The sequence below is a fragment of the Dendropsophus ebraccatus genome, chromosome 8 (assembly GCF_027789765.1).
Source record: "Dendropsophus ebraccatus isolate aDenEbr1 chromosome 8, aDenEbr1.pat, whole genome shotgun sequence".
Classification (NCBI taxonomy): domain Eukaryota; kingdom Metazoa; phylum Chordata; class Amphibia; order Anura; family Hylidae; genus Dendropsophus; species Dendropsophus ebraccatus.
In genome coordinates, this window is record NC_091461.1 from 95,602,040 (window position 1) to 95,625,527 (window position 23,488).

The 23,488-nt window shown below is 44.9% G+C and overlaps 2 protein-coding genes across 5 annotated transcripts; one reads left to right on the forward strand and one right to left on the reverse strand.

Annotated features, from left to right (window-relative positions):
- Positions 1 to 8,589: 8,589 nt before the first annotated feature.
- FAM20B (FAM20B glycosaminoglycan xylosylkinase) lies at positions 8,590 to 22,494 on the forward strand. 4 transcript variants are annotated; one of them, XM_069981128.1, is made up of 9 exons: positions 8,590 to 8,745; positions 9,595 to 9,729; positions 16,362 to 16,821; positions 16,998 to 17,084; positions 17,607 to 17,716; positions 17,836 to 18,007; positions 18,093 to 18,284; positions 19,339 to 19,398; positions 19,480 to 22,494. In XM_069981128.1, the coding sequence occupies exons 3-9, from the start codon at positions 16,445 to 16,447 to the stop codon at positions 19,709 to 19,711; spliced, it is 1,230 nt and encodes a 409-aa protein (XP_069837229.1). In that variant the 5' UTR covers positions 8,590 to 8,745; positions 9,595 to 9,729; positions 16,362 to 16,444; the 3' UTR covers positions 19,712 to 22,494. The 4 variants fall into 4 exon arrangements, with proteins under 4 accessions (XP_069837229.1, XP_069837228.1, XP_069837231.1 ...); XM_069981127.1 differs by having other exon boundaries at positions 9,595 to 9,725; XM_069981130.1 differs by lacking the exon at positions 9,595 to 9,729 and adding an exon at positions 10,061 to 10,265.
- LOC138800089 (keratin-associated protein 9-2-like) lies at positions 13,135 to 16,443 on the reverse strand. Its single transcript, XM_069981896.1, has 2 exons — positions 16,420 to 16,443; positions 13,135 to 13,839 (listed from the first exon to the last, which is right to left on the reverse strand). The coding sequence occupies exons 1-2, from the start codon at positions 16,441 to 16,443 to the stop codon at positions 13,135 to 13,137; spliced, it is 729 nt and encodes a 242-aa protein (XP_069837997.1).
- Positions 22,495 to 23,488: the final 994 nt, after the last annotated feature.

Here is a 23,488-nt window from a genome sequence, read left to right on the forward strand (position 1 = left end):
ATATTAAGCTGTTTCTGAATGTTTGTTTTATTTGTTTTAAATGTTGTTCAGAATAATAAATCATTATATTTGGGGTGTGGAACCAATTGTCTGCATTTCTATGATTTCTTCTGGGAAAATTTGCTTTGGTTTAAGAGCGGATTTGGATTACAAGCATAGTCTCAGAACGAATTATGCTCGTAATCCAAGGCACCACTATAACTTCTGGAGAGCCTACTATTATTATATATATATAAAAAAAAAAACACGTTTAGCATCTTACACAGATGTCAAATGTTTTCAGTGTTGAACCTCCCACAAATCACTAGATATAGCTGAGTAGTATGCAGCAACACACGACACTTCTAGGGCCAGCGCACGGTCTATCTCCCTCTGCAATGAGAGGGCTGGAGCAGTGAGCAAAGCACAGAGCTTCACACAATTCCCCCGGCTAGATCTTGTGGGTTGTGGGTACATGGCTTTAAACATTTTTCATGTGTTTATATCAGAAGTTTATTTACATGATACTGACGGTTTAAATACCTTGGTGTAAAACAAACACCCCCTTGGGATACTCTCTATAAACATATATATTCTCACCTTTTCAGGTCTCTCAAAGAAAACTTAGTGACTGTACCACCAGGCCCAGGCAGAAGCACTGGAGGCGGCCGACCCACCCTTAATGGGAAGAAACCCCAGCCCCTCCATGACGTGACTCCATTAGAATCAATGGAACCCTATCATAGAGGGGCGGGGGTTTCCTCCCACTAAGGGTGGGTCGGCCGCCTCCAGTGCTTCTGCCTGGGCCTGGTGGTACAGTCACTTTAAAGAATTGGTCATTAGGAGATCTCCAGTGGCTTCTCCCTGCCCCACCTGTTTTGATTGATAGATCTCGCCCCTTGTTTCAGTATAGGGAGAGATCTATCAATGTGGGCAGGCAGAAGCCAGGTGGACACCACCCTGATGACTTGTGGCCAGTGATGACAGGTTCCACTTAAAGGGCTTAGCCAGTGAAAATCTTTCTTTCAAATCAACTGGTTTCAGAAAGTTATATAGATTTGAAATTTACTTCTATTTAAAAATTTCAAGTCTTCCAGTACTTATCAGCTGCTGTCTCTCTGCTGAAATCTCTGTCGGAGACGGGAACTATCCAGAGCAGCAGCAAATCCCCATAGAAAACCTCTCCTGCTCTGAACAGTTACTGTCTGGGACAGAGATGTCAGCAGAGAGCATTGTGTCACACTGGAAACACCACTTCCTGCAGGACATACAGCAGCTGATAAGTACGGGAAGACTTGAGATTTTTAAATAGAAGTAAATTACAAATCTATATAACTTTCTGAAACCAGTTGATTTGAAAGAGTATTTTTGCTGAAGTACCCCTTTAAGATCTGGGACTATCCTTTATCATTGACTAAATGCATCAACACTGTCACAATTATTACTTCACAAAATAATATTCTATACTATTTCATATAAGTTCTCAGATATTGTTATGAATCTAAGAATCAAACTGTTCATAATGTTCCTACACCAAAGATGAGGTGGACTGTCTTTTCCAGACTTAAAATACTACAAAACTTCCCAGAAAGCTTAAATGTCCATTGCTAGGCAGGGAGCAATCCGTGTCACAGCTCTCTGCCTGTCAGCGCCTGTGGGGATGATTGACAGGTAGAGAGGCCGCTTATGGGTCTCTCTGCCTGTCAATCATCCCTGGAATGTGTGCTGAAAGGCAGAGAGCTGTGACTAGTCACAGGTGGCTCCCCGCCAAGATGACTAGTTGCCTCCTCTCTCTGAGCCTCGTGAAGCATATTAAAAAACCTAATTTTCCCCTTTGTAAAGCTACTCCTGCTGATGCGGCTGGTATGCTCTGCAAGCTGCACAGTAGCTGTTTACTGTGCTGCAGAGAACCATATCAACATACTCATGCTCATTGGTTCCTTTAAGTGTGTTATAATAATGCACTGTAGCCCAGCAGTATCCAGTCCAAGCTGCACCAGAGAAGCACTTCACTTCTCCCATTTATAGGAGACAAAATATCTGCATTGAGAACTTACCTTATCAGACAAAAATTCCAGTGGCTAGTCTAATACAATGTACACTTTATAACTTGTTACTTTTGGATAGTTTGCTTCTAGGATTCCTTTTTCCATCATTTTTTAAAATATACAGTGTTACACTAATCCATAGATATACTTTAACGTAAATGTGTTCTGTTGTCAAACTTCCATGATTGAGTGGTTGTTAGCACCACCTGCTGGCCATTAAGTGCTTGCACAGGGAAGTCTCTATTAAAGACGAATCCATGGTTCTATCCTGTGAACTATATACAGTACATACAATACATTCGTAAAGTCTTCAGACCCTTCAATTCTTTTCACATTTTGGTATGTTGCAGCCTTGAGCTTTAAAAAAAAAAAAAGGAACATTTTTAAATTTTATAAAAATTTGCCAAGGACATAAGTACCCAGACCCCTTGCCATGACAGTTAAAGTTTATCTTTGGGGCCTCACATTCCTCTCAACCATCTGTAAGATGTTTCTCCACCTTGGATAAATTCGGTGCATTGGAAATGATGGGGAAAGTTTGTATATATACTCCTATTCCCAGATCCACAAGTTTTGTTCCCCCCATGGTTATAAGTCAGAGAGTTTCCTTGAGAACAAACAGTGATGTGCGCTGTGATTGCTGCCGCTTTACTCCTCTCCACACAAGGGAATAGTTTACAGCCCAACTGGAGCAACTGTTTAGACAATCTGTTTCTGCACATAGCTCTGTTACAAAGCAGAAACCTTAGGTCTTCCACTTCTGGCCTCTACTGTACAGGCCAATAATTCATGGCCGTCCTATATATATATCAGTAGTCAGAAACAGCAGCTGCACTTGCTGGCTTCGGAGTAATGGAGAGAGACTACTGGATCCTTACGCCTCTAGGGCTGGGTTCACACTACGTATATTTCCGTCAGTATTGTGGTCCTCATATTGCAACCAAAACCAGGAGTGGATTGAAAACACAGAAAGGATCTGTTCACACAATGGTGAAATTGAGTAGATGGCCACCATATAACAGTAAATAACGGCCATTATTTCAATATAACAGCCGTTGTTTTAAAATAACAGCAAATATTTGCCATTTAATGGCGGCCATCCACTCAATTTCAAAATTGTGTGAACAGATCCTTTCTGTGTTTTTAATCCACTCCTGGTTTTGGTTGCAATATAAGGACCACAATACTGACTGAAATATACGTAGTGTGAACCCAGCCTCAACCCGCTAAATAATGGATGTGTCCCAGCTCCTGTCTGCTTCTTCACTGCTCCCTGATGGCAGAGTATTTCCCAGAGTAAATAGTATAAATCTGCAGGCAGAAGGCTGCCAGGGCATGATGGGAGGTGTAGTTTTGCAACAGTGAAAGAGAGAGTTTGAGGAGGACTTGATTAGTACAATGCATTTTACACCAATACAGGAATTCAGTAACAAGGATTCATCCTAATGCCAGTACCTGAAATTAAGAAGTTGGATGCTGTCCTAGGGAGTCCTGGAAAACATGGGTACAGACAGGCTTAGGCTGCATCAATGGCAAAGAATGAATGTCTTTTTGATGTCCCATTGTGTGAACATGGCTGTATCCAAGTTTTCCAGGCAGCATTAGGGCTGCATCCAACTTCTTCAGCCACCGGTAATCAAATGCAGAGTGCTCTGGTTTGGACCTAGTTACATCACTATTCCAGCCCAAGTATCCCACTTTTTTTTCCACCAGCTCTCCTCTCATCCGTCAGACCTGTCAGCCCGTGCTCTGTCCCTGCTGCCCGTGAAGCCATCCCGACCCTCCGTGTCACACTGCCCCTGCTCTCTCTCAAAGTGCAGAGTGACACTGCTTCGGGGAGAAGTAAAGGAAAGTCCAGATGGTGGATCGGCTAAATGGACAGCAGGGACGGAGCACGGGCTGCCAGATCTGACAGAGGAGAGCTGGTGAGAGCAGCTCCCCCAGCAGCCGTCTACCCAAGTCTACTGGCTGCCCATACATTACAGATAATGACAACTCCAGTGCAGGGACGGGAGAGAGATGGGATGATGATGATTCACATGTCACATGATTCGGGTGGTCTCTCTCCCATCCCGCACTGGAGCGGTTACCAGAGTTTGCCCTTTTTCACACTCACATCCCCGCCACTGCACAGCCTGCACCTCTGTATGTTAGACAGTGGGTAATGGGTCTTCCACCATTCTAATTAGGGATGGTCCGAACCTGCCGAGGTTCGGGTTCGGCTGAACCTGAACGCTCGGCATCGGATTACCGCCTATGGCTGTATCCTAGTTTTCCAGGCGTTCCTCCCGCTGGATCCGCCCGCTGCACGGAGCGGGCAGACAGCGGTAATCATTGCGGAGGGTTCGGGTACGTACGAACCCCGTCCGAACCAGGTTCGGATCATCCCTAATTCTAATGTCTATAAATGAAGATTAAACATGGCAAAAGAATTTTGTTTAACTTTTTTTTTTACAGGTTTATGGCCTTTACGCAAAGTTGTCGGAATGTTGGAAAATCCCCCTTAGGAGTGGATTAACAAGTTGATGTCAAATCACAGTTTTTGACATGTAAATACTCCCTGAATACCTGACATTTGCTGTATACTCCTCTGGGAGAGACTCTAGGACTCATTAATGAACAGATCTGTCTGGACTCTTCCCACAATGTCGATCTCATCAGTCATGCTTTATGACAAACATAATTTCTTCCTCCCTGAGCTCAGATATCATCTAAATCATTGACATTTCTTGTTTTACAGGTTGCACGACATCACAGATACTACAACTAGAAGCTGCAAAAAAAAAAATCGAAAATAATTAACATCCTCAAACAAACCTAATTACAACTATTTCTTCCCCCCCCAATAGTATAACCCCTTCAGTGTATACCCTCCTGGCTGCCCCTCCCACATAATGTACAGTCTCCATACACCCCTATAGCCCCCACAGTGTACATACATTATGTGGGGACAGCCATACACCCTCTAAAATAGTATAGCCCCCTCAGTGCCTGATCTGGAGGCAGTTTACCACATTACTATTCAGCCGTACTCCTCTTCTCCCCTCCTTATCTCCAGACATCATGTGACAGGTCTGGAGCCAAGCAGAAGTGAGGAGGAGCGCCAATGTCTGCTGCCGCGGGATCACTGCCTGAGCAGGAAAGGGATGCAGTGGGGGTTGGTACTACACTTATTCACAGAAGGTATATGAGCCCCACGGGAGGGAGAGTTCAGAGCCTGCGGCAGCAACTTCAGCCTGGCAGAGCAGAGGAATGATGCTGCTGGTGAGGGGATTTCTACACTGTCTGCCCAGGAGGTGGAGAGAGTGGGAGGACATGAGGGCACTGGTGGTATGTAAGCGCGGAGGGGCAGCGCTCGGCAGCCATTAGGAGTACAGTAGCCTGTAATAAAAATTGCGCCCCTTGTAATTTCCCACCAGATGGCGCCCTAAGCCATCACCTACCCTAGTCTACTCTTTGTCCCGGCCCTGCTTAAATCATATATGTGATTACAGTACAGCTACATTCAGTGACTCACAGGGGGGTGTCTTCTCTGATCGGAATTGCTCACTTTTTATTTTCTTCTCCATCTAGTACAGTCCATCATGACAACTAGTCCTGGCAATACCTCATCCCTGAAGAATCTGCCAGACAAATATTTTAGGCTTTTTGCTTTTGCACCATCCTCACCATATATACAAAGTGCCCATCTATATTGCTCCGCACTGTAACAGTGCTCACTCTATGCCACCCTGTAGTGTTTAGGCCTACTGTGGACCCTCAAATAGTACCTAGGTGTCATGAATGCTACTTTGGCGCAGTCCTCGGTGCGTAAGGTACGACCGAGACTGCGATTTTGGCCATAATCTTCGATTTATTCTGTGTTTTGTTTGTCTGAACTGTGTCTTATTTCTTCTGGTCTGCTAATTGTTTTCCCTGCCCCACCCATGTCTGTTCTTCTAAGCTTCCCTGGTCATGTAACGGTTAACCTGCCTTTGCCTCAGTGATTGACAGCTGGTCCCTCCTATCATCTTCTGGACTTGGTTCCTGGTGTCCTATTTAAGATTTCTGTTTCTGCCTGTGCCTGGCCGGTTATTGACTTAGTCTCTGCCTGCTTGTGTGTTCTGTTTTCTGGTTTCTCCTGACTCCTGCTTAGTTTCTTTTGATCTCGCTTGCTTGCTGCCTGCCCCCGACCTTATTGCCTGTTTTCTGATTACTCTTTTGGATCCTGATTTTGTACCTTTGCTGCCAGACCGTTGTGACCCTGATTGTTGACTATTCTTATTGTGTTTGTTCGTTTTGTCTTGTCTATTGTATCACGTATCCAGGCCAGGGATCGCCGCCAAGTTGTCCGCTGCCATTTTAGGGCAGATTGCGGCAATTAGGTAGGGACAGTGGGAGGGGCTGAGCTCAGGGCTCACTGTCTTTTTGTGTTTGGTGTGACTGGTCGTGACACTAGGCCCCTCTGTGCCCTCATATAGGAGTAAGACCCCTCTGTGCCCTCTTATAGTAGATAAGCCATGGAGCAGTATGCAGCTGTCAGGACATGCTGGGGTTTGTAGTTGAGCAGTATGCAGCTGTCTGGACATGCTGGGGTTTGTAGTTGAGCAGTATGCAGCTGTCTGGACATGCTGGGGGTTGTAGTTGAGCAGTATGCAGCTGTCAGGACAAGCTGGGGGTTGTAGTTGTGGAGCAGTATGCAGCTGTCAGGACATGCTGGGGGTTGTAGTTGAGCAGTATGCAGCTGTCAGGACATGCTGGGGGTTATAGTTAAGCAGTATGCAGCTGTCAGGACATGCTGGGGGTTATAGTTGAGCAGTATGCAGCTGTCAGGACATGATGGGGGTTGTAGTTGTGGAGCAGTATGCAGCTGTCAGGACATGCTGGGGGTTGTAGTTGAGCAGTATGCAGCTGTCAGGACATGCTGGGGGTTATAGTTGAGCAGTATGCAGCTGTCAGGACATGCTGGGGGTTGTAGTTGTGGAGCAGTATGCAGCTGTCAGGACATGCTGGGGTTTGTAGTTGTGGAGCAGTATGCAGCTGTCAGGACATGCTGGGGGTTGTAGTTGAGCAGTATGCAGCTGTCAGGACATGCTGGGGGTTATAGTTGAGCAGTATGCAGCTGTCAGGACATGCTGGGGGTTGTAGTTGTGGAGCAGTATGCAGCTGTCAGGACATGCTGGGGTTTGTAGTTGTGGAGCAGTATGCAGCTGTCAGGACATGCTGGGGGTTGTAGTTGAGCAGTATGCAGCTGTCAGGACATGCTGGGGGTTATAGTTGAGCAGTATGCAGCTGTCAGGACATGCTGGGGGTTGTAGTTGTGGAGCAGTATGCAGCTGTCAGGACATGCTGGGGGGTTGTAGTTGTGAAACAGTATGCAGCTGCCATTGCCCCCTTGTAGTAAGCCTACCCCCCTTAGGTAGCCATTGCCCCCTAGTAGTAAGCCCCCCCTCAGGTAACCATTGCCCCCTGGTAGTAAGTCCTCCTCAGGTAGCCATTGCCCCCTGGTAGGCAGTCCTCATCTCTCCCATGTGGACAATGCCCCCTGTACAGTAAAAAAAAAAACAACGTATACTCACCTCTGTAGCTGGGCTTCTCCACCCTCCAGTGTCTCTTCTCCCTGCTCTGTATGCATGAGTGACATCACTCATGTGCTGGAGCTATGGGTGTGTGTGGATTCGGGACAGTTGGGAGGTATATGTGTATCAGTGCATAATGGGTGGGTGGCTGGCTGGATGGATAGATGAGGGGCCCGCTGAGGCAATGTCACCCAAGGGGCCGGAAAAACCTAGAGCCGCCCCTGTATACACACTGGGGAAGATTTATCAAAGATAAATCAAAGAAGTGAAACTGGCTCAGTCGCCCTCGGCAACCAATCAGATTCCACCTTTCATTCCTCACAGACTCTTTGGAAAATGAAAGGTGGAATCTGATTGGTTGCTAGGGGCAACTGAGTCAGTTTCACTTTACACCATGTTTGATAAATCTCCCCTATTATATGTACCATTATGAAATGGAAACACGAATATACTTGGCTAAAGTTATTTCATGAGGAAATTCATGTAGTTACATGTCTATATCTAAGCAGACCGATGTCTGAACCCCAGAATTAGCAGCCCCCCATATCTTTAGTATTTTTCAGTATTATCCCTTGCTTTTTGCTGTGTATAACCCTCCTAATGGGCCTCTGAAAAGTGACCATAGCAACCAATAATGGTTACTGTGTACAATGATGAGAACAGTTCATATATAAGCTCTACAATCTTTATATACAAGTTGTAGCCTGGAAAATAAATATATATGGTCTGTCTGTATAGATATGTACATCTAGTCGCCTCTACAAACATGGCCGCCTCAGATGCACAGCACAGCCACGCAGTCAACTATGCTTTTTTATTATTCTACCCTCCTATTGGCTGTTCTTTCTCAGAAAAAAATCAAAGCAACGAGCCGAGAGCACCTATTGGTTCTCCGCTAAAGCTTAAGACGCTCGCTCTGATTGGCTGGTATGAGACGAGGTCTGGTCGCTCTGTATGACAGTTGGCATTCCCTGGAAAGCTGATTGGTCGCAACTGACCAGCGCCTCGGCCGCTGATTGGTCGCGGTGACAGTTCCGCCGTACGCTGCACCGTGTCCTGGTTGGGGAGGGAGAGTGTAATGTTGGCAACCGGAGGTAGAGCGCCGTGTGCGGGAGGAGAGAGGCGGAGGAGGGTCGGCTGCTGCGGGGTAGTGTGAACAGGTGAGGAGTCTATAGGGTTGTGTGCGGTGTGAGTGTAGAGCAGCAGGCTGGGGGCTGGGAGTGGACGGCAGTGACTCATTGTGTAGTGGGGGACAATGGCATGAAGAGCAACTCCTCAAAGTACAACTATGGGCAGCAGTCACTGTATACAGCCAGGCTCCACTCTCCTCGTGGGGCATGATGGGAGTTGTAGTTTAGCATCTCCCTCTCTGCAATGCACTGATCTCCAGCCCCTCCACTTGTTCTAATACTACAACTCCCATCATGCCTAGAAAAACAAAGCACTTCTGGTCTCATTGAGTTGCACTGGTATCTTATGCAAATTGGATTTCTGAAAATCTTAAAGGGATGTTAAAGTAAAAATTGTGTATCCAATTGCTTGGCCCCCTATGTGAAGATTCGGGTCCCAGCGATTCTGTGGATAGGTGATTTTTACACTTGGAGTACCCCTTTAAAGGGAATCTATCATCAGGTCTGTACATAGGACCTGCTGATGGGCACCTGTACTGGCAGAGCGGCAGATCCCGACGCCAATCTTCTCTTTATCCTCCTTGGCGCCTTTATGAGTAATTAGAGCCAAAGCAAATGAGTTATTTTGGTGTCTGGCAGCGGTCCTCGGCGCCTCAGTGCACCATCCCGCTTGCTGGCTCATACACCTCTGCCTACTTATGCGTATTCATCGGAGGCCAGAAGTATGAGCCGGGAGGCAGGTTGAGGAACGCTCCCAATGCACTAGTGGATCAATGAAGGTTCCTTTACAATTATAGAGATCATGTAAACTGAAAGTATATAAAAAAAACAACCTGTAATTCTTCATTATACTAAATAGAATATTCATTCTGACATCAGAAAACTCCTTTAAGATCAAGCAGTCTGGTGCTTCATGCAGCCCGAGTCCAATCATTCCTGAACAATGAGCCCAGGGCATTATCCTGCTGGTAGAGGACACTGCCATACGGAGGGGGCTTGCTGTGTACATGGTAGGTAGGTGATACTTAGTAAATAATTTCCTTATCATAGGAATCCTTACAGCCACCATAGTCGCTGCTTATCAGTTTCTACAGCAGAGAGATAGGCAGTGCCAGGCGTGTATGATATCTAGCACAGTCTCTACATCAGACATGTCTGACCCCATCGCTTCCGCACTGCTATCTGGTACTTGATCTCTTTCTTACAAATGACGGTTATCTGGTTTTCTTGAGACTCAAATATAAGAATATGATCTGAGCAATGAGAGGGCGTTCTTGCAGCACAACCCTTTGTAACACTCGGCTATTGTTACTTCATATGGAGCTAACTTGTAGTTTCTTTGTAGAAGGAGAGCCACAACTCCAAGCGACCAGTGCCAGGCAGCTGCTGCCAAGGCTAATAAAATCTTGGTCTAATGATTACAAGAAGATGGGGTTTTCTCTGTACAAATCACCAGTCAGACCTCACATGGAATGTAGTGAATACAGTTTAAGGCACCTGTATAGAAGAAGGTCTGAAGTGGAGCAGGTGCAGAGGACACTTGGAATAGAGTAAGGGCACGCATACCTGATCACCACTCCATTGTCAGTCTATAGGACTGATGAGAATAGTCCAGTGCTCAGCTATCTCCATCAGTCCAGCAGAGACTGAGTGGAGCTGCTGTAAGAAACATTATTTTGTATATATAAATATATACCTTGAATAAACATATATACAAACGCACACACACCACCCTCTTACTGGGTCTAGGTTGGGCCAGTAAATGAAATACAAGAGCAAGTGTTAAATAAATCATATATTGTTAGGGAGGAATTTTGCCTTTATACTTGTTATAAGAAGGTATAAAGGAGGCAGAAAGAAATAATAATTACATAAATATAATACAAATCAACAATAACCGAAGAAACATTACACAAAACTAGGATATTACATCAATTCCAACAACAGAAATTTCACGCACACTCTGATCTCTTACACACACAGGTTTTCCATCCACACGTCTCCTGCCTCCCCCTGATTTCTTGTGACCTCCTTACTGAGCCATCCTCACTTCCTTTAAACCCATCATCCTCCATTGTTTCCTCCTATTCTTGCAGACGTCCCGCCTCTACTTCATTATAGAGAACCCCTCTAATCATAGACATGTTGTCAGTTCATCTTCATTGTTATTTTGCATATGTAAAACACTCTACCTGTGACACCAAGTGACCATCTGATGCGAGAATCTTGGCAAACAATGGGTATTTAGCATGCGTGGACTCCAGATATGCAACAATATACATAGTCCTCCATCTTAATTCCAGTATATAGATACTGCTCTGGACAGTTCCTGTCTCAGACAGAGGTGGCAGCAGAGAGCACTGTGTCAGACTGAAAAGAAAACATCTCTTGCAGGACAAACAGCAGCTAATAAATCTGGAAGGAAAAATAATAAATGCGGTGCACGCAGAGGCTGCAGCCCCTCTGCGTGCTGCCGCGCCCCTCTGCGTGCTGCCGCACACGAAGATGGGAAAGATGGGAAAAAAATACAATTTGCAAATATTTTTACGCCGATTTGCCCCATCTGCACCTAAAAGAGGCATTTATGCCTTTTCATACATGTCCCCCATAGTATACACTATGGCCGGGATCCCTAGCAGCGCCACAAGAAACTGACATGTCAGTTTTCTACGGCCACTATTCAATGAATAGCGGCCGCAGAAAACCCCGTTAGTTCTGTCCGCACGCTCCATTGTGAGCAGTGGGGAATTCGGATGCGGGCACGCACTGATGCGCCCACATCCGATTTCAGACACACTAAAGATCATCCGACCGGTATACATACCGGTCTCTTACAAAGTGTGAACATAGCCTAAAAAGGCAAACTGAACAGATTTTAAAGGAAGACATTTTGTTTGAAACAGACCTTGTGGAAAGACCTTTAGAAACTCAACAACAAGAAACTGTATCTGTTTGTTGAAGCAGACATTACACGTGGCACGAAAAGGCAATACAAGTAAAAACCAAAAATACAGACTTAAAGGGAACCTGTCACCCCCCGTGCCAGGGTGACAGGCTCCCGACCCCCCGTTAGAGACCCCTATACTTACCTCATCCCGCCGGGTCCCGCTTCTGGAGGTGGTCGGGTCCCGGAGATCTCAGCCGCTGCAGCCCGGCGCGCGCGCTGAGAGATGAGTCCAACACCCATAGAGAATGACAGGAGAGTCCAGCGCTCCGTCATTCTCTATGAGCGTTGGACTCATCTCTCAGCGCGCGCGCCGGGCTGCAGCGGCTTGGATCCTCATCACCCGACCACCTCCAGAAGCGGGACCCGGCGGGATGAGGTAAGTATAGGGGTCTCTAACGGGGGGGCGGGAGCCTGTCACCCCGGCACGGGGGGTGACAGGTTCCCTTTAAAGCTACTTTCCATACCCTTATATCACCACATTTAAAGGAGAAGTCAGGTGAAAATTTGTATTAAAGTACTGTATTGCTCCCCAAATGTTATACAAATTACCAATATACACTTATTACGGAAAATGCTTATAAACTGCTTTTTTCCCTGCACTTACTACTGCATCAAGGCTTTACTTCCTGGATAAAATGGTGATGTCACTTCCTGGATAAAATGGTGATGTCATGACCCGATTCCCAGAGCTGTGCGGGCTGTGGCTGCTGGAGAGGATGATGGCACAGGGATGCTCAGTGTCCCTCCAGTGCCCTGTGTCCCTCAGTGTCCTCCTGCCATCATCCTCTCCAGCAGCCACAGCCCGTACAGCTCTGGGAGTCGGGTCGTGACATCACCATTTTATCCAGGAAGTGACATCACCATGTTATCCAGGAAGTGAAGCTTTGATGCAGTAGTAAGTGCAGGGAAAAAAGCAGTTTATAAGCATTTCCTGTAATAAGTGTATATTGGTAATTTGTATAACTTTTGGGGGGCAATACAATACTTTAATAAAAATTTTAGCGGGATTTCTCCTTTAAAAATAATCACTACATTAGTTGCCATTGAGACAAATGCAAGATAAAAAAAATGTCAAAAGTATGCAATAGTTGGCCACCAGAATGAGTACAGGAGAGGGAGTCTTGTTTACCGTCTGCCACATTCACAGAGAGGTGTGACTGTCCACAAATACAATAACAAAAGATCCCCATGTACATTAGCCTCACAATGGCGACGACATTATCAGTCCATTCAGCTGGTAATGTATCTCTCACCAGCTCCAGCTCACTGTACAGGTGTTTGGGGGAAAATACAACAAAGGAAAAAAATTCTATTTGGAATCTAGCTCACCTGACTGTACATGATTACACTTAGAGACTTGTCCTTAAAGGAGACCTGTCACCCCCCGTGCCGGGGTGCCAGGCTCCCGATCCCCGTTAGAGCCCCCTATACTTGCGTGATCCCGCCGGGTCCCGCTTCCTGAGCCAGTCGGGTCACGAAGATATTAGCGCCCGAAGCCCGCAGGTCTTGCATCCACATGTCTTACACACGCAGGTCTTCCATCCACATGTCTTACACACGCAGGTCTTCCATCCACATGTCTTACGCACGCAGGTCTTCCATCCACATGTCTTACGCACGCAGGTCTTCCATCTACATGTCTTACACACGCAGGTCTTCCATCCACATGTCTTACACACGCAGGTCTTCCATCCACATGTCTTACACACGCAGGTCTTCCATCCACATGTCTTACACACGCAGGTCTTCCATCCACATGTCTTACACACGCAGGTCTTGCATCCACATGTCTTACACACGCAGGTCTTCCATCCACATGTCTTACACACGCAGGTCTTCCATCCACATGTCTTACACACGCAGGTCTTCCATCCACATGTCTTACACACGCAGGTCTTCCATCCACATGTCTTACACACGCAGGTCTTCCATCCACATGTCTTACACACGCAGGTCTTCCATCCACATGTCTTACGCACGCAGGTCTTCCATCCACATGTCTTACGCACGCAGGTCTTCCATCCACATGTCTTACACACGCAGGTCTTCCATCCACATGTCTTACGCACGCAGGTCTTCCATCCACATGTCTTACACACGCAGGTCTTCCATCCACATGTCTTACACACGCAGGTCTTCCATCCACATGTCTTACACACGCAGGTCTTCCATGTCTCCTGTTATAAAATGTGTATTTTTTAAGGTACGTTTCTTACAGACCTTAGAAAGTATATATCTTATAGCAGGCCATATTTAATATATTATATAACATACCTATTTATTGGAATTAAGATGGAGGACTATGTGTATTGTTGCATATCTGGAGTCCACGTATGCTAAATACCTATTGTTTGCCCAGATTTTCTCATCAGATGGTCACATGGTGTCACAGGTAGAGTGTTTTACATATGCAAAATAACAATGAAGACCAACTTACAATACGTCTATGATCAGAGGGGTTCTTTCTAACGAAGTAGAGGTGGGGCGTCTGCGAGTATAAGAGGAAACAATGGAGGATAATGGGTATTAAAGATGTGAGGAGGTGACAGAAAGAAGTCAAGAGGAGGCAGGAGACATGTGGATGGAAGCCATGTGGATGGAAGACCTGTGTGTGTAGACATGTGGATGGAAGACCTGTGTGTGTAAGAGATCAGAGTGTGGTAAGTATGCTTCAAGTTTCTGTTGTTGAAATTGATTCAATATTCTGCCTCCTTTATACCTTCTTATAACAATTTTAAAGGCAAAAATCCTCGCTGACAATATATGATTTATTTTACACTCACCCTTGCATTTCATTTACTGGCCCAACCTCGAATCTAAACCTAGTAAGAGGGTGGTGTGTGTATATATATATATATATATATATATATATATATATATATAGTGTATTATCTATATTCTAGGTATATAGTCAATTGGAGGATGTGGGACCCCCCAGTGATCAGACACGGTCTCCATATTGGCACATCCCCTCTTTAAATTCTCCTGTCTTGGCATCGGCTAGTTTTACATTCTAGACTCTTGTTACTACATTTGTACATGAGAAGGGATGCATGTTATTGGCTAACCTTCTGTATTATAATCTCTAAGGGTATGTTCACACTACGGAAATCACACGGATAACTTGCTGCAGATACAGTCCCATAGAATCCATTATAGAGTCCATAATGTTCATTCTTTGGGCGGATGGCGGAATCTGCCTGACCATAGAATGGAGCCCATGAGACAGATCAGATTCCACCTTTTATTTTCCAAAGAGTCTGTAAGGAATGAAAGGTGGAATCTGATTGGTTACTAGGGGCAACTGAGCCGCTTTCACTTTACACCATGTTTGATAAATCTCCCCCTATGGCTCTATACAGACATGACATGTGTGAATTACATCTGAATAAAGGAATTTGCTATGGGGCGCTGCAGATCATAGTTCCGCCCGTACATGCGCCTGTTGCCTCAGGACTGGCTTGAACTTGTTACCCCGGCCATGCACAGTAGCGGAGCTGTAATTGAATAGAATATTATTACTTAATTCACTGCTTTATGGGCCTAACCCAATCACGACAAGTTTGTAGCTTATATATGGTCATTGGAGGGGTCCAAACCGCTCCCACAGCGGCCAGTGTATATAGTTACATCCTTTGCTCTGCAGGACCTGGTGGTACCATGTTTTATATCATTGCTTGTTCATTTTAATGGTGGCCATGTAATACTGCAACTCTTCTCAGCAATTCCCTTACATATCTATATAAGCAAAAGTATCAAAAGTGTTACTGTCACTTTAAAAAAAGAACTTTTGACAGGTCACACAAAAGTTGGTCTGGGAGCTGCTTCACTTCACTATCTGCAATACCTTGCATAGTATGGGCTCCATAGTCTTACTATAGAACCCAAGTCCTGCAGCAAGACAGGGAGAGAAGTGCCAAGCCATGCACTTCTCCTTGTTCCTTCTAGCACTCATGGGGGGTTTGAACACCTAAACCTTGACTGATCAAAACTTTTGATATGTGAAGTTTTCTTAAAGAGACAGTAACACTTTTAATAATAGTACTAAGTAAAACTAAAGGTCTGATACACTATAGTAAAGTGTTTCTGTACTTTCAGAAACTTTTGACGTGTTAGAATATTGGATCGTTGGGGTTGTGGATGTTGATGCAAGCTGATTGTTGAAGGGAAGGGGCTGAAGTGTTGTTCCCTTTGGCTGATCCTTGAGGATGCAGATGTAGTAGTGTAAGGATCCATTTACACAGACAGATTATCTGCCAAAGATTTAAAGCCAAAGCCAGGGACAGACTATAAACACAGATCAGGTCATAAAGGAAAGACTTTTCAAATCCATTCCTGGCTTTGGCTTCAAATCTTTGGCAGATAATCCCTACAAGCTCATAAACTTTCTTTGATTTTGAATGGCTCCCCAGGGAGCGCTGATCACAACCCAAGGAGCACAATGCTTTGTAGGGGTCTTCGGATTCTGAACCCCTGCTGTGGGCACCAGTCACTTTGACCTGTCAGGTGTCTCCTGAAACAATAGGTATGCTATACAGACTTGACAGTGAAGGGTCTGAGAGGATATTTGACTTGGAGTTGCAAAATGTGAGACATGCCTGCCAAAGCTGTCATTGAGGTGTAACCTGAAGAGTGGTAGTAACCTCTGTATGTGCCTTCCCAGCAGGCAGTAGTCTCAATGTCTTCATCTGTTCCTTAGGTCCCCCTGAGGATCCCGCCCAGTGATGTCCTGTATGTGTAGCCTCGGCCGTTCTCACTGGTAGCCCACATCTCTGGGTCATCATGAAGCTGAAGCAGCGAGTCGTGGTCCTGGCTTTGCTGCTGGTCATTTTAGTCCTTACTAAACTTCTCCTGCTGGACAGATTGGAGACCTCTGCGGCACAAAGACAAGACCAGCTGTCCTTCCAGCGTATGATGTCCGGCCTGCGGCTTACCATGGACTCCCGGCTGGAGCACACCCTACAGTCTCCTTGGGAAATTGCATCTCAGTGGGTCGTCCCTAGAGAGGTGTATCCTGAAGATACTCCAGAGATGGGAGCTGTCCTGCATGCCATGGCCACCAAGAAGATCATAAGGGCAGATGTGGGCTACAAGGGAACACAGCTCAAAGCCTTGCTAGTCCTGGATGGTGGACAGAAAGTCGTCTTCAAGCCAAAAAGGTAAGAGCTCAGCAGGTTGGTGTCACTGTTGCCAAGTGAAGATTCGGGGGGGGGGGGGGGGGATTTTGTATCTGACAACTTGATATTTCGGGATACATAATAAATTCTCCTCCTAGCTGTTCATAGTTCTTCCATACTTGATACATTCTGCTTACAATGCATCTACTGGTTTACAGATACAGCAGAGACTATGTGGTGGAGGGAGAACCGTACGCTGGCTACGACCGGCATAATGCTGAGGTGGCTGCCTTCCACCTGGATAGGTAAGTGGATGCCGCTGATCTTTGCTGTCCGGCCCCTGTGACATATGGTGCACAATACATTTCTTAACAATAGTAAACACGAACATGACAGCACGGCAGAATCTATTGGCGCTATACAAATAAATAAATATTATTATTATTATGACATTACACTCTCACCTTTTAGGGGTCTACTGCCCCCTTCATCAGGCAACCTGATGATCATGATGCCTAATAAAGGGAGAACGGTAGACCCCCGAAATGCGTTGCACTACAATAAAGAAATCGGTTTCATTTTACACAAGTGCCTGTCGTTGTCTCCATGACTGTGAGATATAAGCTGGGGTAGGTTCATAAGGGAATTTTCCCCTGTAACCTGACCTCTGACCTCTATAACTGTGAAGGTTCCGAATCTTCTGGGCAGTTTAGAATAAATTTGAATTATTTATAGATTTACAACAATACATAATATAACAAAATGAAAAATAAACTTTAATAAAAACTTTTTGAAAAAAAATTACCTTGTGTTTTCCACTTTGATAGGATTCTTGGCTTCAGACGAGCCCCGTTGGTCGTCGGCCGATACGTGAATCTTATCACGGAGATTAAACCTGTAGCTACTGAGCAGCTGCTGAGCACCTTTCTAAAGCAAGGTAAGTATGGACTACAACCCCCATCATTCCTGTTAAGGCACTTTATGGGTGTGACCCGTGCTATGTGTGGCTTTGTGATATACATATACAGAGATATATTTTTGGTTGGTGTCTCGCAGGGAATAACACTTGCTTCTATGGGAAGTGTTACTACTGCCGAGAAACGGAGCCCGCCTGTGCTGAGAGGGAGATAATGGAGGGCTCAGTTACTCTCTGGCTTCCCGATGTTTGGCCTCTCCAGAAGCACAGACATCCCTGGGGCAGAACATATAGAGAAGGCAAGCTGGCGAGGTAAGATATAGGACGGGTCTGGTTCCCTTCCTTACATTTCTCCTTCAGTCTTCAATCTTCAGTGACTGACATGCATTTCTACCAGGTGGGAATATGATGAAAGTTATTGTGATGCTGTGAAGAAGACTCCTCCTTATGACGCAGGACCCAGACTTCTTGATATTATTGATACCGCCATCTTTGATTATCTGATTGGAAATGCAGATCGCCATCACTACGAAAGTTTCCAGGACGATGAGGGAGCCAGTATGCTGATACTACTGGACAATGCCAAGAGGTCAGTGTGCATGGCGAACTTCTGGTCTCATAGATATTCATCCTTACTAAGACCACATTGTAATACACTTATAATGCTGTATATGGCGCTTCTGGGAGTGCCGTTGACCGCACATGTCAGAAGAGAACAATATACCTGCAGTAGTTTTTCAATGATAGGTACACTTTAAGGTGTTATCCAGGGGAATATAAAGTAAATGTTATGATTGGGGTAAAAATGAAAACCTATACTCACCTGCCCCTGATCCCCTGCAGCTCCTTCTGTCACTCCCAGTTTTCTTGGTTACTCTCTAGTTGCCCCCTCCAGCCAATCACAGGCCACAGCGGTGTCTTGTCTTCATCAGTGTTTGGTTTAGCAGGGCAGTGCCTGTGAAGACAGCACATTGTTGGGAAGTAAGAGGGGACCAGGAGTTTTAGCACAGTGGTGTGGGGGAATCAGGGGCAGGTGAGTATAGGTTCTTCTTTATTTCTACCTCACTGCTTGCCACATATACGTTTCTTCCCCCTTTGATAACATCTTTTGAAGTTCAAAAAGGAACTTGGTATACATTTATATAGATGAGTCTCCGCTGCTGCTCCCTTGACTGACACATCTCTTTTTACACACACTCTTTTACAACTGATGGATTCGCCTGAGGTCAAGTCTACAGATCTCTAGTGATTCCACGTATTGTGTGTAATTGTCAAGGCTTTAGTCGTACGAGGGACTGATCCTAGGTAATTGCAGCTTGTTGCCAAAGTCCATGGGTTGAGGTTTATAGAGGAACTTGTGAGTAAGGGTAACTTGCGTTCACAGGATGGTGACAATGACAGGGTTAATCCCTTACTACATTATCAGCCCTGTTTATACGATTCAATGGTCTGCACATTGTGCTGCAGTTTTCATGATTCCTATTGATTTAAATGAAGAGGTGACTTCACTGCTTTCCGAATAGGCGGAGGGTTATAGAAGGAAGCAGCTATATATATATAAATATATATATATATATATATATATATATATATATACATACATACAATGTAACCTGCAGTATGTATATTTATTTGTCTTTCAGTTTTGGGAATCCATCAATGGATGAGCGCAGCATCTTGGCGCCCCTGTACCAGTGTTGCATGTAAGTCTATGAGCTCTGCTATATCAATTTTACCTTGGTGCAGTTTTGTGCCTTCTTACTAACACTGTTCTATGGTTGCAGTATTCGAGTTTCCACCTGGAACCGTCTCTCTCACCTGAAGCATGGCACCCTGCGCTCGACTCTGATTTCTGCCACAAGTCACGACCCGATCTATCCAGTCCTATCGGAAGCTCATCTAGAAGCCTTGGAGCGCCGTCTGCAGGGCATAATAGGAACCGTCCAACAGTGTATAGATCAGTTTGGCATAGACGTAGTCATGGTGGAGGACCGGATGACTCTTTCTCACGTGTAGCGGTGGCATTAGCCATAGAGACTGTATACTACTAAAGCGTCCAGATGGTGTGAATATTTTTTTACCGTGCACCTACAAAACTGGTATGAAACAGCACAGTGCCCCCCACGGACTGCATCTGGTATCAGTGGAGGGATGTACAGATCGGGACAGGCTCCCACCTTTCCTGCCATGACTGAGTGATGTAGACGTCTACAGATAATGACTATTACTAGAGTCAGGGGACATCACAAGCCCTTTAAGCTTACGGTGCGAAATGTACAAAGGAGGAAAATGTTTTCAGAATCTAATTTATTCTATTGCAAATTGTGTCTTTCTTCCCTTGACAGGTATTTGTTTTATTTTTTTTTGTTTTTTTTTACATCTTTATGGGGTTGGTTTACAGCCGGGCAATTTGCACAGTGCCCACATGGTGGCGCTGCTACGTTTTTTAGGAACCATGTGGTGCAATGTCTTTCTAGCAGGTATTCCGTGTACCGCTGTGCGCCTGGTAAGTCCCTGAAACTTGCATTCAAATCGCAATTGGACGTTGTTTTACCACCAGTCTTGTTTAATTTTTTTAAATGGCAGCTGCGGACAAGATCCAGTTAACCCTTGCCTGAGAGTCTCGGAACATATTGATTTACTGTATTCCATTTACCTACTCCCTTCTCATCTGGACAGTTGACAACAATTGCACAGATCCTTCAAAATTCTACATTTGTATCTGTATACAGATCGTTCTTTCCTTACCAACACACACTGAGACAGACACAGAGCAATATATTTTATGCAGACTATTACACCTGCCTGACTGTGTAATTGTGTAAGCCATGCAGACTACATCTCTGCCACGAGTAGAGTAAAAGTGAAGCGTAAAAGTGAAACAGAAAATCGCACACAACATTTGTTTGGCTGAAACTAGATCCCACACTGCATCTGCAATGTTCCCTACCCCTAAAACTGACATCTATTCTAGAGCAACAGGTCAGACCGGTCACACGTTGCAGATCAGTGTTGCTCAAAGGAGGAGTAGGTTATTCTTTGACAGGTATGTGAAGGAAATGGGTGTCTTATATTCCAATGAGTGATTTATGGTGGCAAGACATGCTGTGCCATCTCTCTGAATGTGGCAGCCTACGTCTGATAAAATCACTGCATCCTGTTCATCAGCACACATCTGGAAGAAGGACGTTACTTTATTAAGGTGGCTAAATACACGTTCCATAGTTTTTGCACCCTCTACACTAGTGCTTCTCAATTCCAGTCCTCAGGCCTCATCAACAGGTCATGTTTTGAGGATTTCCTTCGTATTTCACAGGTGATATAATTATAGTCAGTGCATCAGGTATGATCACAGGTGATTTTTGTATGGGATAGCCTCAAACCATGACCTGTTGGTGAGGCCTGAGGACTGGAATTGAGAAGCGCTGCTCTACACTGAGAGTACTTATGGTGCATTTACACAGACAGATAAATCTGACAGATTCTTGAAACCAAAGCCAGGAGTGGATCTGAAAAGAGGAGAAATCAGTCTTTCCTTTATGACCTGATCTCTGTTTATAGTCTGTTCCTGGTTTTGGCATCAGAAACCTGTCTGTGTAAACGCACCATTATGCTAAGTTTACACAGAGCGATAATTGGCCCGATGGTACGATTAACGATTACGAAGCAATGATTTTTTTTTCTCCTAACGATCAGCGTTTAGATGGAGCGATATATCGTACAGAAAATTATTTTGCGATCGCTTAAGCCTATCTCACACATAGGTAAAATCAGTGAACGACTGTTTACATGGAACGATCGGCGAATTTTTTGCGAACAACGATTTATGAACATGTTAAAAGATCAAAATGAACGATTTATCGATTGTTCGCCGCGTTTTCACGTACGATTATCGTTCGAATTCGATCCTTATCGCGAAAATTTGCCACATAATCGTTCCGTGTAAACGTAGCATTAGTCTGGTTCATTGCAGACAAAAAAAAAAAAAGTAAAATGTGTCAAAATGTAATATATTTGACATGTAGCATGAAACCAAGCAACATCACACCTCATGCTTTTATTATATTTGTGTGTACTGCCTGACACTTTTATTTTATTGTTACTGTCAGATTCTCAGTCCAGGCAGCGTGTTTCCCTGGTTGCTTGAAATATTAGTAATAAAGGACCCTTTTACTTTCTCCAGGAAGAGCTCCACTCTTGGCCGTAGGCTTTGTCTGGTATTGCAGCTTAGCTCCTTTTTAAGTGAATAAGGATGAGCTGCACTACCAGACCCAGTCCATGGGATACTGGTGGAGCGGTTTCTAGAAAGAACAGGCCCTGTTACTAATTTCAGGGAATCCATTTAACTAGTAAAACATGTACCAGCTTTAAGTCATACAAGACACCATCTTAATGGAGATGTAGAGCGGTATATCAGGCTTGTATCATTCTAGCGCTCCTTATTACGTATCCATAGCAGTTCTAGAAATTTTGTTATTGGTGTGTCGCTTCTCACCTCTTTTAGCGTCTCCATCCCTCACTAACACTGACGCCCCCTTGAGGCCTGATCACCTCGGTGTCCACTTGCGTTCCAGATGTCACTACTGCCATATTGCTCTGTGTCTCCTTGTGTGCAGACGTTTACATGTCACGTGTAGTACAGTACGTGTCACCACTCGGTAACGGTTCTATTATTGTGAAAAAAAGGCTGCTATGTTCTTACAAAGCTCAGTATAAGAGGATTTCTATGACTTGTGCTCCAGACTGGAAGGAGTTAGCAAGAGAGGGACAGACTTTAAAATAAAATATTATCAACACAATTCGGCTGTATGGAGCGTTTTATCAGAGTCGTTTGTGATTGAAGAGACGCAAGGAAAATGAATGGTCTCCTGGTGTGTCCTGTGTATATAGGACAAGGTTCCCTATCATGATTCCCAGGAAGAAAGGACTCAAATACATTGAGTGAACTTACCCTGATACTGACATAGGGGCAAAGATAATGGTCCTTTCTGGTCTCTGTTGTCCGATATGTTGTGAAGACTCGTGTCATAAAAGGAGATATCTGTATTATTGTCCAGTAAAAACAGCGCCACTCGTCCTCAGTTAGAGTGTGGTGTTGCAGTTGAATTCCATTAAAGTGAATAGAGCCAAGGTGTAATACCACAGACAACCTGAGAACAGGGGTGGTGCTAGTGTGGAAGAAAGCAGCCATGTGTTTACAACCCTGGATAGCCCTTTATATGCTATGTGCAGGTTAAGCATTATTATCTGGGAACTTTGAGCGTAGATTTACTGCATTCTCTGTCTCGCTTTTTTGTGATATTTCAGACCACAATGACAGGGACACTGAGTGAGACTACATTCACGCGTCCTCAGTTTTGTCTGTAATTACGGACAAATTTAGGGCACTTAGCTTTGCAGTCTGCAAAATTACATCCGCGAGAATAATTTACAAGCTCTACTACGGACTCTAATCGCGGCTCAGAAGTGTCTGGGAGTGGCCGCCATTTTTGCAGATCTGTAATGTTTACTGATGGAGCGTCGTAACGTCCGTAAATCTATAAACAGATGAGTAATCATTTAAAACCATTCCCACTTATTTAAAGGAGAAATCCGTGCAGACCTTTTTTTTTTTCCACAAGTGCTGGGGAGGATAAAAGAAACAACATACTCACCTACCCTGCTCCAGCGGTGGTGGCCGCATACTGCCAATCCAGGTCCCTGGCCACTTTCTGGTCTGAGTAGGAACCGTAATGGTGGTCTCCTTCACTTTTGTATAGATCTCTGCCCAGACTTCTCCTTTAACTATCACCT